The following is a 16,713-nucleotide window of genomic DNA, read 5'->3' as shown; positions in this document are numbered from 1 at the left end:
TATTTTTCATCTGTATGTCTCTGAACTCGAACTCCCAACCTCAGGTAATCCACCCTCCTTGGCCTCCCAAAGTGCTGGGATTACAGGTGTGAGCCACCATGCCTGGCCCTTCATCTGTATGTCTCTGGGATAGTAACTGTCCAAATATTTTTGCCATTTGCTTGTTGAGTTGTTTGACTTCTTCTTATTGAATTCTTAGTGTTCTTTATATATTTTTGGATATAAATCCTTTATCAAATATCCATTTGCAAGTCTATGGATTGTCTTTTCATTTTCTTAACAGTATTAAAGAACATAAATTAATAACTTTGATGAAGTCCAATTTATAACTTTTGCCTTTATTGTTTGTGCTTTTTGTTGCTTTCCAAGAAGTTGCACTTTGGGAGGCCAAGGCAGGCAGTTTACCTGAGGTCGTGAGTTTGAGTTCAGAAGGCTAAAAAGAGGATCTCAGTCTCTTCTGGCTTGTGAGGCTTCTGTAAGGAGTCTACTATGTTAGCCTGATTGGATTTCATTTATAGGTAATCTGGCTATTTTCTCTAGCTGCCTTTGAGGGTTTTTTTTTTTTTTTGGCATTGACCTTAAATAGTCTAATGATTATATGGCAGACTTCTTACAGAAGCCTTACAAGCCAGAAGAAACTGAGGTCCTCTTTTGAGCCTTCTTAAAGAAAAAAAAAAATGCCATCCAAGAATTTTATATCCACCAAACAAGGAAGGAGAAATAAAGTCTTTTCCAAATACGTAAGTGCTAAAGGAATTCATCATCACCAGACCAGACCTACAAGAAATGCTCAAAGGAGTTTTAGACATGGAAACAAAAGGACGATACTTGCTACCATAAAAGCACGCATAAGTACAAAGTTCACAGATCCTATAAAACAATTAAACAATTGAGACTATAAAGCTCACTAACAACACTCTAATGGGAACAAAACCTCACATATAAATATTAATCATAAACAGCCTAAATGTTCCACTTAAAATACACAGATTGGCAAATGGGGTTAATAAAACAAGACTAAACCATCTACTGACTTCAAGAGATCCATCCTATGTGTAATGACACCATAGGTTCAAAGTAAAGGGGTGATGAAAGATCTACCATGCAAATAGAAAATGAAAAAGAACAGGGGTTGATATTCTTGTATCAATTAAAACAGACTTTAAACCAACAACAGTAAAAAAGACAAAGAAGGGTATTATATAATGATAAAGGCTTCAATTCAGCAAGATATAATTACCTAAATACTATTATATAATGATAAAGGCTTCAATTCAACAAGATTTAACAAGCAGATTTAACTGTGCACAACACTGTAACACCCCGATTTATAAAACAAATATTACTAAACCTAAGAAAATAGATAGACAGCTATACAATAGTAGTGGGGTTGTCAATGCCCCATTGACAGATAAAGAATTTAAAAATATGGATCACAAGGAAACTCAAAGAGATCCAAAAAGTTGAAAACCAACACAGAGAAACCAGGAAAATGATTCAGGATATAAAAGAGGAGGTAGCTACATTTTAAAAAGCAAAACAAAACAAAAACTTCTGGAATTAAAAAATTCACTAAAGGAATTTTAAAATACAGTTGAGGGTTTTAGCAACAGACTAGACCAAGCAGAAGGAATAATTTAAAAGCTTGGAGACCAGTCTACTGGATCATGGAGGCTGAAAAATAATAAAGAAACTCTGGACTTTAATTGGACTTTTGACCAAATGAACCTAATAGACATCTACAGAACATTCCACTCAACAACTGCAGAATATACATTTTTTCTCATCTGTGCATAGAACATTGTCTAAAATTGACCATATGCTTGATCATAAAACAAGTCTCAATGATTTTTTAAATAAAATTATATCAAATGTATATGTGGACCATAATGGAACAAAATTAGAAATCCATACCAAAAGGAACTTGCAAAACCACACAAATAGATGGAAACTGAACAACTTGCTCCTGGTTGACTTTTGGGTAAAAAACAACAACAAAAAAATGAAATAAAAACTTATTTTGAAACAAAAGAAAATGCAGTCATAACATACCAAAACCTCTAGGTTACAGAAAAAGTAGTATTAGGAGAAAAGTTTATAGCACTAAATGCCTAACTGAGGAAGACAGATGTAACATTAACAACCTAATGTTGCACCTAAATGAGCCAGAAAAACAAGAACAAACCAAATTCAAAGGTAGCAGAAGAAAAGAAATAACAAAGATCAGAGAAGAACTAAATGAAAATGAGATGAAAACAAAACTCCAAAAAACCATACAAAGGATCAATGAGACAAAAACTGGGTTTTTTGAAAGGACAAACAAAAGTGATAGATCACTTGCTAGATTAACCAAGAAAAACAGAAATAGAAGTTTTCAGATAAGCACAATCAGGAATGATAAAGTTGACATTACAACTAATACCACAGAAATACAAAAGATCTTCAGTGACTGCTATGAACATTTCTACCTGCACAAACTAGAAAATCTAGAGCAAATGGAAAAATTCCTGGAAACATACAACCTCCAGAGATTGAACCAGGAAGAAATTGAAATTCTGAACAGGCCATTAATGTATTATCAATTTGAATAAATAATAAAAAATATACCAAAGACAACAACAACAAAATCCCAGGACCAGAGTATTTACAGGCCAGCCAAATTCTACCAGATGTACAAAGAAGAGTTGGTACCAACATTACTGAAACTATTCCAAAAAATTGAGGAGGAGGTAGGCCTCTCTAACTCATGCTATGAAACCAGTATCATGCTGATATCAAAATCTGGCAAGTACCCAATAAAAAATAAAACAACAGGCCAATATGCCTGATAAACATAGATTCAAAAATCCCCAACAAAACAGAATCCAGTAACACATCAAAAAGATAATTCATCAGGATCAAATGGCCTTATTTCAGGGGTTCAAGGATGGTTCAATATATGCAAGTCAATAAATGTGATTCGCTACACAAACAGAATTAAAAACAAAAACTATATTGTCATTTCAGTATATGCAGAAAAAGCATTTGGTAAAATCCAACACCCTTTATAATAAAAACCCTAAAACATAGGCATTGAAGGAACATACCTCAAAATAACAAGAGCCATACATGACAAACCCACAGCCAACATCATACTGAATGGGGAAAAGTTGAAAGCATGTCCCCTGAGAACTGGAACAAAACAAGGATATCCATTGTCACCACACCTATTCAACATAGTACTGAAAGTCTGTAGCTAGAGCAATCAGGAAAAAGAAATAAATAGTAGCAATCCAAATTGGAAAAGGTGAAGTGCAATTATATCTGTTTGCTGATAATATGATTCTACATCTAGAAAATCCTAAAGATTCATCTAAAAGATTCTACACCTAGAAAACCCTAAAGATTCCTCCTAGACCTGACAAATGACTTCAGTAAACTTTCAGGATACAAAATGAATGCATTAAAATCAGTGGCATTCTTATAAACCAACAACACTCAAGCTGAGAACCAAATCAAGAACTCAATCCCATTAACAATTACCATATGCACACAAAATTACCTGGAAATACATTTAACAAAGAAGATGAAAAACTTCTACAAGGAGAAAAAAAGAGTTTGATAATATAAATCATAGATGACACAAACAAATGAAAAAGCATTCCATGCCCATTGATAGGAATAATCAATATCATCAAAATGACTATACTACCCAAAGCAATCTACATATTCAATTCCTATCAAATTAACAATGTAAGTTTTCACAGAATTAAAAAAAGCAGCTTTAAAATTTATATGGAACCAAAACGGAGTCTGAATAGCCAAAGTAATGCTAAGCAAAAAGAACAAGGCTGGAGGCATCACATTACCCTACTTCAAACTATTCTACAAGGCTATAATAGCCAAAACAGCATGGTACTAGTACAAAAATGGAAACATAGATCCGTAAAACAGAATAAAGAACACAGAAATAAAGCCACACACCTGTAACAAACTAATGTTCAAAAATTCTACAAAAAAAAACAATGAGGGAGGGGTGGAGCCAAGACGGCCGAATAGGAACAGCTCTGGTCTACAGCTCCCAGCCTGAGTGATGCAGAAGACGGCTGATTTCTGTATTTCCATCTGAGGTACCGGGTTCATCTCACTAGGGAGTGCCAGACAGTGGGCGCAAGACAGTGGGTGCTGCGCACCGTGCACGAACTGAAGCAGGGCGAGGCATTGCCTCACTCGGGAAGTGCAAGGGGTCAGGGAGTTCCCTTTCCTAGTCAAAGAAAGGGGTGACAGACGGAACCTGGAAAATCGGGTCACTCCCACCCTAATACTGCGCTTTTCCGATGGGCTTAAAAAATGGCACACCAGGAGATTATATCCTGCATCTGGCTCAGAGGGTCCTATGCCCACGGAGTCTCACTGATTGCTAGCACAGCAGTCTGAGATTAAACTGCAAGGCAGCAGCAAGGCTGGGAGAGGGGCACCCGCCATTGGCCAGGCTTGATTAGGTAAACAAAGCAGCCCTGAAACTCAAACTGGGGGAAGCCCACCACAGCTCAAGGAAGCCTGCCTGCCTCTGTAGGCTCCACCTCTGGGGGCAGGGCACAGACAAACAAAAAGACAGCAGTAACCTCTGCAGACTTAAATGTCCCTGTCTGACAGCTTTGAAGAGAGTAGTAGATCTCCCAGCATGCAGCTGGAGATCTGAGAACGGGCAGACTGCCTCCTCAAGTGGGTCCCTGACCCCCAAGCAGCCTAACTGGGAGGCACCCCCTAGTAGGGGCAGACTGACACCTCACACGGCCGGGTACTCCTCTGAGACAAAACTTCCAGAGGAACGATCAGGCAGCAGCATTCATGGTTCACGAAAATGTGCTGTTCTACAGCCACCACCTCTGACACCCAGGCAAACAGGGTCTGTAGTGGACTTCTAGCAAACTCCAACAGACGTGCAGCTGAGGGTCCTGTCTGTTAGAAGGAAAACTAACAAACAGAAAGGACATCCACACCCAAAACCCATCTGTACATCACCATCATCAAAGACCAAAAGTAGATAAAACCACAAAGATGGGGAAAAAACAGAGCAGAAAAACTGGAAACTCTAAAAAGCAGAATGCCTCTCCTCCTCCAAAGGAACGCAGTTCTTCACCAGCAACGGAACAAAGCTGGATGGAGAATGACTTTGACGAGTTGAGAGAAGGCTTCAGAAGATCAAACTACTCTGACCTACAGGAGGAAATTCAAGCCAAAGGCAAAAAAGTTAAAAACTTTGAAAAAGAATTAGATGAATGGATAACTAGAATAACCAATACAGAGAAGTGCTTAAAGGAGCTGATGGAGCTGAAAGCCAAGGCTCAAGAACTACGTGAAGAATGCAGAAGCCCCAGGAGCCCATGTGATCAACTGGAAGAAAGGGTATCAGTGATGGAAGATGAAATGAATGATACGAAGTGAGAAGGGAAGTCTAGAGAAACAAGAATAAAAAGAAATGAACAAAGCCTCCAAGAAATATAGGACTGTGTGAAAAGACCAAATCTATGTCTGATTGGTGTACCTGAAAGTGACAGGGAGAATGGAACAAAGTTGGAAAACACTCTGCAGGATATTATCCAGGAGAACTTCCCCAATCTAGCAAGGCAGGCTAACATTCAGATTTAGGAAATACAGAGAATGCCACAAAGATACTCCTCGAGAAGAGCAACTCCATGACACATAATTGTCAGATTCACCAAAGTTGAAATGAAGGAAAAAATGTTAAGAGCAGCCAGAGAGAAAGGTCGGGTTACCCACAAAGGGAAGCCCATCAGACTAACAGCAGATCTCTTGGCAGAAACTCTACAAGCCAGAAGACAGTGGGGGCCAATATTCAACATTCTTAAAGAAAAGAATTTTCAACCCAGAACTTCATATCCAGCCAAACTAGGCTTCATAAGTGAAGGAGAAATAAAATGCTTTACAGACAAGCAAATGCTGAGAGATTTTGTCACCACCAGGCCTGCCCTAAAAGAGCTCCTGAAGGAAGCACTAAACATGGAAAGGAACAACCAGTACCAGCCACTGCAAAATCATGCCAAATTATAAAGACCATTGAGGCTAGGAAGAAACAGCATCAACTAATGAGCAAAATAACCAGCTAACATCATAATGACAGGATCAAATTCACACATAACAATATTACCTTTAAATGTAAATGGACTAAATGATCCAATTAAAAGACACAGACTGGCAAATTGGATAAACAGTCAAGACCCATCAGTATGCTGTATTCAGGAAACCCATCTCACGTGCAGAGACACACATAGACTCAAAATAAAGGGATGGAGGAAGATCTACCAAGCAAATGGAAAACAAAAAAAAGCAGGGGTTGCAATCCTAGTCTCTGATAAAACAGACTTTAAACCAACAAAGATCAAAAGAGACAAGGCCATTACATAATGGTAAAGGGATCAATTCAACAAGAAGAGCTAACTATCCTAAATATATATGCACCCAATACAGGAGCACCCAGATTCATAAAGCAAGTCCTTAGTGACCTACAAAGAGACTTAGACTCCCACACAATAATAATGGGAGACTTTAACACCCTACTGTCAACATTAGACAGATCAATGCGGCAGAAAGTTAACAAGGATACCCAGGAATAGAACTCAGTTCTGCACCAAGTGGACCAAATAGACATCTACAGAACTCTCCACCCCAAATCAACAGATTATACTTTTTTTTTTTTTTTTTTTTTGAGACGGAGTCTCGCTTTGTCGCCCAGGCTGGAGTGCAGTGGCGCAATCTCGGCTCACTGCAAGCTCCGCCTCCCGGGTTCATGCCATTCTCCTGCCTCAGCCTCTCCGACTAGCTGGGATTACAGGCACCCGCCACCACGCCTGGCTAATTTTTTGTATTTTTTAGTAGAGACGGGGTTTCACCGTGGTCTTGATCTCCTGACCTTGTGATCCGCCCGCCTCGGCCTCCCAAAGTGCTGGGATTACAAGCGTGAGCCACCGCACCCGGCCCAGATTATACATTTTTTTCAGCACCACACCACACCTATTCCAAAATTGACCACAAAGTTGGAAGTAAAGCTCTCCTCAGCAAATGTAAAAGAACAGAAGTTATAACAAACCGTCTGTCAGACCACAGTGCAATCAAACTAGAACTCAGGATTAACAAACTCACTCAAAACGGCTCAACTACATGGAAACTGAACAACCTGCTCCCGAGTGACTACTGGGTACATAACAAAATGAAGGCAGAAATAAAGATGTTCTTTGAAACCAACGAGAGCAAAGACACAACATACCAGAAACTCTGGGACACATTCAAAGCAGTGTGTAGAGGGAAATTTATAGCACTAAATGCCCACAAGAGAAAGCAGGAAAGATCTAAAATTGACACCCTAACATCACAATTAAAAGAACTAGAAAAGCAAGAGCAAACACATTCAAAAGCTAGCAGAAGGCAAGAAATAACTAAAATCAGAGCAGAACTGAAGGAAATAGAGACACAAAAAACCCTTCAAAAAATTAATGAATCCAGGAGCTTGTTTTTTGAAATGATCAACAAAATTGATAGACCGCTACCAAGACTAATAAAGAAGAAAAGAGAGAAGAATCAAATAGATGCAATAAAAAATGATAAAAGAGATATCACCACCGATCCCACAGAAATACAAACTACCATCAGAGAATACTATAAACACTTCTACGCAAATAAACTAGAAAATCTAGAAGAAATGGATAAATTCCTTGACACATACACCCTCCCAAGACTAAACCAGGAAGAAGTTGAATCTCTGAATAGACCAATAACAGGCTCTGAAATTGTGGCAATAATCAATAGTTTACCAACCAAAAAGAGTCCAGGACCAGATGGATTCACAGCCGAATTCTACCAGAGGTACAAGGAGGAGCTGGTACCATTCCTTCTGAAATTATTCCAATCAATAGAAAAAGAGGGAATCCTCCCTAACTCATTTTATGAGGCCAGCATCATCCTGATACCAAAGCCAGGCAGAGACACAAGCAAAAAAGAGAATTTTAGACCTATATCCTTGATGAACATTGATGCAAAAATCCTCAATAAAATACTGGCAAACCAAATCCAGCAGCACATCAAAAAGCTTATCCACCATGATCAAGTGGGCTTCATCCCTGGGATGCAAGGCTGGTTCAACACATGCAAATCAATAAATGTAATCCAGCATATAAACAGAACCAAAGACAAAAACCACATGATTATCTCAATAGATGCAGAAAAGGCCTATGACAAAATTCAACAACCCTTTATGTTAAAAACTCTCAATAAATTAGGTATTGATGGGACATATCTCAAAATAATAAGAGCTATTTATGACAAAACCACAGCCAATATCATACTGAATGGGCAAAAACTGGAAGCATTCCCTTTGAAAACTGGCACAAGACAGGGATGCCCTCTCTCACCACTCCTATTCAACATAGTGTTGGAAGTTCTGGCCAGGGCAATTAGGCAGGAGAAGGAAATAAAGGGTATTTAATTAGGAAAAGAGGAAGTCAAATTGTCCCTGTTTGCAGATGACATGATTGTATATCTAGAAAACCCCATTGTCTCAGCCCAAAATCTCCTTAAGCTGATAAGCAACTTCAGCGAAGTCTCAGGATACAAAATCAATGTACAAAAATCACAAGCATTCTTATACACCAATAACAGACAAACAGAGAGCCAAATCATGGGTGAACTACCATTCACAATTGCTTCAAAGAGAATAAAATACCTAGGAATCCAACTTACAATGGATATGAAGGACCTCTTCAAGGAGAACTAGAAACCACTGCTCAATGAAATAAAAGAGGATACAAACAAATGGAAGAACATTCCATGCTCATGGATAGGAAGAATCAATATTGTGAAAATGGCCATACTGCCCAAGGTAATTTATAGATTCAATGCCATCCCCATCAAGCTACCAATGACTTTCTTCACAGAATTGGAAAAAACTACATTAAAGTTCATATGGAACCAAAAAAGAGCCCGCATCGCCAAGTCGATCCTAACCCAAAAGAACAAAGCAGGAGGCATCACGCTACCTGACTTCAAACTATACTACAAGGCTACAGTAACCAAAACAGCATGGTACTGGTACCAAAATAGAGATATAGATCAATGGAACAGAAGATAGCCCTCAGAAACAACGCCACATATCTACAACTATCTGATCTTTGCCAAACCTGACAAAAACAAGAAATGGGGAAAGGATTCCCTATTTAATAAATGGTGCTGGGAAAACTGGCTAGCCGTATGTAAAAAGCTGAAACTGAATCCCTTCCTTACACCTTACACAGAAATTAATTCAAGATGGATTAAAGACTTACATGTTAGACCTAAAACCATAAAAACCCTAGAAGAAAATCTAGGCATTACCATTCAGGAAATAGGCATGGACAAGGACTTCACGTCTACAACACCAAAAGCAATTGCAACAAAAGCCAAAATTGACAAATGAGATCTAATTGAACTGAAGAGCTTCTGCCCAGCAACAGAAACTACCATCAGAGTGAACAGGCAACCTACAAAACGGGAGAAAATTTTCGCAACCTACTCATCTGACAAAGGGCTAATATACAGAATCTACAATGAATTCAAAGAAATTTACAAAAAATAACAAACAACCCCATCAAGAAGTGGGCGAAGGAGATGAACAGACACTTCTCAAAAGAAGACATTTTTTCAGCCAAAAAACACATGAAAAAATGCTCATCATCACTGGCCATCAGAGAAATGCAAATCAAAACCACAATGAGATACCATCTCACACCAGTTAGAATGGCCATCATTAAAAAGTCAGGAAATAACAGGTGCTGGAGAGGATGTGGAGAAACAGGAACACTTTTACACTGTTGGTGGTACTGTAAACTAGTTCAACCATTGTGGAAGTCAGTGTGGCGATTCCTCAGGGATCTAGAACTAGAAATACCATTTGACCCAGCCATCCCATTATTGGGTATATACCCAAAGGATTATAAATCATGCTGCTCTAAAGACACATGCACACGTATGTTATTGTGACACTATTCACAATAGCAAAGACTTGGAACCAACCCAAATGTCCAACAATGATAGACTGGATTAAGAAAATGTGGCACATATACACCATGGAATACTATGCAGCCATAAAAAATGATGAGTTCATGTCCTTTGTAGGGACATGGGTGAAACTGGAAATCATCATTCTCAGTAAACTATCGCAAGGACAAAAAACCAAACACCACATGTTCTCACACATTGGTGGGAATTGAACAATGAGAACACATGGACACAGGAAGGGGAACATCACACTCTGGGGACTGTTGTGGGGTGGGGGGAGTGGGGAGGGATAGCATTAGGACATACACCTAAGGCTAAATGACGAGTTAATTGGTGCAGCACATCAACATGGCACATGGATACATATGTAACAAACCTGCACATTGTGCACATGTACCCTAAAACTTAAAGTACAGTAATAAAAAAAAATGAGGAAAAGATTCCCTATTTATTATAACAAACAGTGCTGGGAAAACTGGTTATCCATATGAAAAAGAATTAACCTGGACCTCCATCCCTTGCCATACACAAATATTAACTCAAGATTGATTAAAGACTTAAGTGTAAGACCTTAAACTATAAAAATCCTAAAAGAAAACATAGGAAAAACTCTTCTGGAGATTGGCCTAGGCAAAGAATTTATGACTAAGACCTCAAAAGCAAATGCATCAAAAACAAAAATAGGCCGGGCGCGGTGGCTCACGCTTGTAATCCCAGCACTTTGGGAGGCCGAGGCGGGCGGATCACGAGGTCAGGAGATCGAGACCACGGTGAAACCCTGTCTCTACTAAAAATACAAAAAATTAGCCGGGCGTGGTGGCGGGCGCCTGTAGTCCCAGCTACTTGGAGAGGCTGAGGCAGGAGAATGGCGTGAACCCGGGAGGCGGAGCTTGCAGTGAGCCGAGATCGCGCCACTGCACTCCAGCCTGGGCGACAGAGCGAGACTCCGTCTCAAAAAAAAAAAAAAAAAAAAAAATAGACAAATCGGATTTAAAGGGTTCCTGTACAGCAAAAGAAACAATCAACAGCATAAACAGACAACATACAGAATGAGAGAAAATATTTGCAAGCCATATATCCACCAAAGGACTGATATCCAGAATCTACAAAGAAGTTAAACAAATCAACAAGACAAAAACAATCCCATTACAAAGTGGGCAAAGAGGACTTGAGTAGACACTTCTCAAAAGAAGACATACACACAGCTGACAAGCATATGAAAAAATCTTCAACATTACTGATTATCAGATAAATGCAAGTTAAAACCACAATAAGATACCTTCTCAAACCAGTCAAAATGACTATTACTAAAAAGTCAAAAAAATAACAGATGTTGTCAGGGATGTGAAGTAAAGGGAACAATAATGCACTGTTAATGGGAATGTAAATTAATTTCACCCCTATGGAAAACATTACAAAGATTTCTCAAATAACTAAAAATAGAATTACTATTCAACCCAGTAATCCTACTATTGGGTATCTTCCCAAAGGCAAATAAATCGTTTTATCAAAAAGACACTTGTACTTGCATGTTTATCACAGTTCTATTCACAATAGCAAAGTCATGGAATTAACCTAAGTGCACATCAGTGATGGATTGGATAAAGAAAATGTGGTATATACACACCATGAAATACTATGCAGCCATAAAAAAGAATAAAACTGAGTTATTTACCAACATGGTTGGAGCTGGAGGGCATCATTCCAAGTGAAGTAACTGAGAAACACAAAGTCAAATACCACATGTACTCACTTATAAGTGGGAGCTAAACAATGGGTACTCATTGACATAAAGATAGAAACCATAGACACTGGGAACTCCAAAAGAAGGGAGGGTAGGAGGGGTGAGGGTTGAAAAATGATCTACCACGAGTTATGTTCACTATATAATTGATGAGTTCACTAGAAGCCTAAACACCAGCATTATACAAAATACCCATGTAACAAACCTGCACATTATATCCCTTGAATTTATAACACAAAAGCAAGTTTATTTTAAACTTACCTTTTTTCTGCATGTCCTGATACAGTTTGCTTATTTCTTTCTTATATCCCTCCTCTTTGATTTTCATTTCACTTACAAGTTTGGCAATATTATTCTTATGTTCCTAAAGATTAAAATATATATTAATTTTTAAAATTTAAATATGTGTATATAACTTTTGATTCCTAGAAAGGTGAAATTCTCCATTCATATTACTTTTTAAATACTTTAAAAATTCTCCATTTATATTACTTTTTTAAAAGGTACTATAAATAATATAAACGAACAATTTCACCTTTCTAATAATTAAAAGTTATCGTATCTACAAGGAAAAATATTGTTCATTGTTTGAATAATCAGCTTTGAGATAGACCCATTTTATTTTATTTTTTGTATGTATAAAGTATTTATTTTTTAATTTAAATTTTTGGCCCAGTATGGTGGCTCACGCTTGTAATCTCAGCATTTTGGGAAGCTGAGGCAGGCAGATCATGAGGTCAGGAGATCGAGATCATCCTGGCTAACACGGTGAAACCCCGTCTCTACTAAAAATACAAAAAAAATTAGCTGGGCGTGGTGGTGGGCACCTGTAGTCCCAGCTACTCGGGAGGCTGAGGCAGGAGAATGGCGTGAACCTGGGAGGCCGTGAAGCTTGCAGTGAACCGAGATGGCCCCACTGCACTCCAGCCTGGGTGAGAGAGCGAGACTCTGTCTTGAAAAAAAATTTTTAAATTTTTAATTTGAAAATTAAAAATTATATATATTTATGATGTACAACATGATGTTTTAATATGTGTATACATTGTGGAATGCCTAACTTAAGCCAATTAACATATCTATATTATGGATACGTTAAATATATGTTAAATATGTGAGGTATAGCCATTTGCCTCACATATTTATCACTTTTTTGTGGTAAGAACATTAAAAAACTACTCTCTTAGCAATTTTGAAGTATATGATACATCGTTATTGATAACAGTCACCAAATTGTACAATAGCTCTCCTGATTCTATTCCTCATTTCCAACTAAAATTTTTTATCCTTTCACCAACATCTCCCCAATTGCTGCCTCCACCACAGCCTAACCACCACTCTACTCTCTGCTTCATGAATTCCATAAGAAAGATCAATTTCTGATCCAAGGATATAAGGTAAAGATCTTATAGAAACAATGTCTTTTTTTATCTTTGCTTTCTAGATAGTCATCACCAGGGTTTAGAATATTAAGGATGCTCAAAATATTTAATTTTATGAATAAATGCCACTACAGAATTAAGGTATGTTCAATATAAGCCAAAATTATACATTAGAGCCAACAAAAGGCACTGTTCAATAGCTAGCAAGCTTACTATAATGTAAGATGAGTCTCTTTGAATATAAGCTGAAATTCTGTTTCCAAAAATTATATAAATATTCCTAATTCCCAGAGCAAGATTAAGCATTACCCATGGTAAGGGTATGCTTTATGAGGAGGCATAGAGAGAAAGATGAGTTTGGGATTTGGAAAGTGCTTGACAGCTGCCTGAGATTAGCTTCTTAGGTTGTTGAAGGATAGGAGTGATTTATTATGTTAAGAACAGGGAGAGGAGCATTGAGAATGGTGATGGAAGACAGTTATTTTACAATTGTGAAGATAAATTTTACAACTTTACCAGGGGTATGGTCCTACATGAAGAAATTATTCAGAGGCCTAAAATGTAGGCAAGAGAAAAGGAAAGCAGGAAGAATAAAAGTATGATAGTAATAAAAAGGCAATAATAAAGGCAAGAGGTCAATAAAAGCCTCTAATACCTAACAGCTGGGACTCACCATTGTATTCCCAACTCCTTGTGTGTAAATACATGTATATATGTGCACACACATGAATCTTGATGTATATTTCTTGAATGAATGGGAGTGCCAATAAGAATTATTTAAGTCAGAACTTTTAACCTAGACCCAGTGAATAGGCTTTTGATCAACTTCCAAAATTTAATGTAAAATTATACACGTATTTATTTTTGTGTGTGTGTGTGTGCATTTTTCTCAGTGAGGATTCATAGCTTTTAATAGATATTTCATGGTATTGAGGAGGTTAAAAAATTTAAAACAGGTCAAGACACACTGGCTTATATGCCTACAATTAAAAATTGGCATACATTCCTCCATGTTATATCTCAGTTCAAGATATTTTGTCTGGATTTCTGTTTGTTCTACTTATCCTGCCAGGCAACTTGTAGGAATGGACAAAGCTATTCAACTTCTCGGCTCTGATTAAAACTGGGCAGGTGAACCCAGAGGGCAATCCCACAAATTGCCATTTTCTATGTATCTAGATTTCCAGATGGGCAACTACAGAGCAGCTTTTATAAACTACTCCTGACAACCGTGTGCACTAAGCTGTTGCTGCTCTGAGAAACCACAAGAGACAAACCTATGTACCTTTCTATTCTCCACTGATTTTTGCCACAGGAAGATGTTACCAGGAAAGTGGAATGCTTCCAGTTAATTCGGTGAGACCCAGGATTTGCATTCCAGCCTCCAGGCATGAAGACTATTCTATCTGGGTTGAACCAAGCTCTATCTAACTAGATCTTCTCTTCCATTTTAGCCTGTGCCATTCCTAAAAAATGTAATCTTTTCATTCTTCTAAGGAGACTAATCCCCAATAGGTTACAATTGGTTGTCTTCTTTTCATATGCTTTCTGGGAACTTTAAATTCCAAGGAATAGCCTCTGGTTTCACTCTTGATATACAAAACAATGATTCTCTCTATACAAGTTGCAAAATCCTTCTACTCTCACAAATACTGCTATTGGGTAGCTCCTGAATTTGTTCCTGGGGAGCTGTTCTCCATGAATTTTAGATGTGTTCAGAGGTTTTGAATTAGCAAATCTGCATTGTCATAGTTTGCTTTGGGCAGCCCCTAAGTAAGAAATTCAGACTCTTGAGTTGTGGTGTTTTCTCTTTAATTTCTTCCCCTCGGAACATTCCTATAGTATTCTTGACAAAGCAGTATCCTAGTGCTTGAAGTTTTAGAAAAGAAAGTAGGTCAAATTTTCTCCCCCTGGTTCCCCACCCCAATTACAACCTGACTTTACCACCTATTTTTGAGATCTAGAGTCAATATGTGAAAGGGATTGGGAAAGAATAAAGGGAAAAAGGAAAAGAAAAGGGGAGAAAGGGTAGGATTCATTTCAGAAATACTTAAAAACCATCTCAAAATTGGTGATGAAAAGCTAAATTTTCTAAGAGCATAGCCAGAATGCTACTTATTACTGTACAGAATTAACCAGAAGTTCTGGGCAGGTTTCTTCAGAGGGTCCTCAGATGAGGAACCAGACTGAATTTAGAGAAGATTCTTCAAGTTGAAGCCTCCTATAGATTCAACCTGAGTTTTGAGGATCTTTTGTCTGCTAGAATTTGACATATTAGCTCTTGAGAGATGAGGAAGTTAGCATAATGAACCTCTCAAAGAGCACAAGGAACTGACATTTATTTAGCATCTTTTATGCTTTTTAGACATTGTTCATGTGCTCTACAACTGCTGTCACTATATATACTGTTCCTACAGGAGATAAGGAAAAGTAGCAGAGGGTATGGTGGCTCCTGGGAGAGAAATAATTTGTGATCCACATGAAATGCCCCCGTATTGGAATGATGTAATGATCACCCAAATCATAAAGAGTATAGATTCATTTACATTATAATAAAAAAGTTCACAAGTAGTAAAAATAGAGTTTACTAGAGTAAAAACTCTATTAACATAATTGAAAAATATGTAGCAAAATAACTGCATCTCTTTTTGGTAGAAAGAAAAAGTAATGCAAGTTATTTGTTAGTACCTTATATTTTGTAAAAATAAACTCTTAAAACTTGTATTGCTTTGAAAACAAATTGTCATTTACTAAAGATTCTAGCATATATATGTATATCTCCACACACACACACACCAACAAACATTTGGCTGTGTTTATTAATTTAAAAACCTCTTTTTTTTTCTAATTTGAAAAGATAAATCTCCACAGTGACTTGACTGAATAGAATGATACATAAACTCACCTGTTCATGAGACTTTAACTTCTCTTTTATAAGATCAGCACTTATTTTTAGTTGTTCATTTTCAACTGTGTAAGAATAATCAAAGAACATCATAATACATAGCACTTTTCAATTAATATGAAAGTATGTTCAACATTTTAGCTTCCATTATGTATGCATTCAACAAACATGAATCCAGCAGCTGCTACACATCAGGCATCACGCTAGACACTGAGAATATGAAAGCGAAAAGAGTTACTGCTCTTCAAAGAACTTACAGCCTAGTGCTGAGTCAAATGTGTTAGTAGTTATAATATGCTATGATAATTGCTCTTTAATGGCAGTATATCTGAAATACTACAGGAACCTGTAAAAAGAAAATCTAGGGCAGCCTGAAGTCAGGAAAGGATTTAGAGAAGAGAAGCTACTTGAGACGAGATTTAAGTGATAGGCTTACCCCATATTAAGAGAGAGCATTCTAAATACAGAAAATTGCACAGAAGACCATGGGCTTGAGTGAATACAGCTTGGAAAAACTACAATTCAAGTACGGTATTGTTGAAGTGTAAAGTGTGAGCAGGAGATGCTATATAGGTTGGGATCCTATCACTAGGTAGACATATTCTAGATGAACAATTTTGGATTTTGGTTTTAGAGGTTACAGGGAGTCATCAAAG

General features: G+C 37.6%; 1 protein-coding gene across 1 annotated transcript in view; it reads right to left on the bottom strand.

The window, feature by feature from the left end:
• Positions 1-16,713, bottom strand: part of CCDC152 (coiled-coil domain containing 152) — a 50,316-nt gene that overhangs the window by 11,394 nt on the left and 22,209 nt on the right. The window contains exons 5-6 of the mRNA XM_003274393.3: positions 16,058-16,122; positions 12,035-12,137 (exon numbers count right to left, since the gene is read on the bottom strand). Coding sequence (XP_003274441.1) covers positions 12,035-12,137; positions 16,058-16,122 — 168 coding nt within the window. The remainder of the gene's footprint in view (positions 1-12,034; positions 12,138-16,057; positions 16,123-16,713) is intronic.

This window comes from Nomascus leucogenys, chromosome 6, assembly GCF_006542625.1.
Source record: "Nomascus leucogenys isolate Asia chromosome 6, Asia_NLE_v1, whole genome shotgun sequence".
Lineage (NCBI taxonomy): Eukaryota > Metazoa > Chordata > Mammalia > Primates > Hylobatidae > Nomascus > Nomascus leucogenys.
Note: the sequence above shows the minus strand (reverse complement) of the source record. Positions and strands in the feature narration are given on the sequence as shown.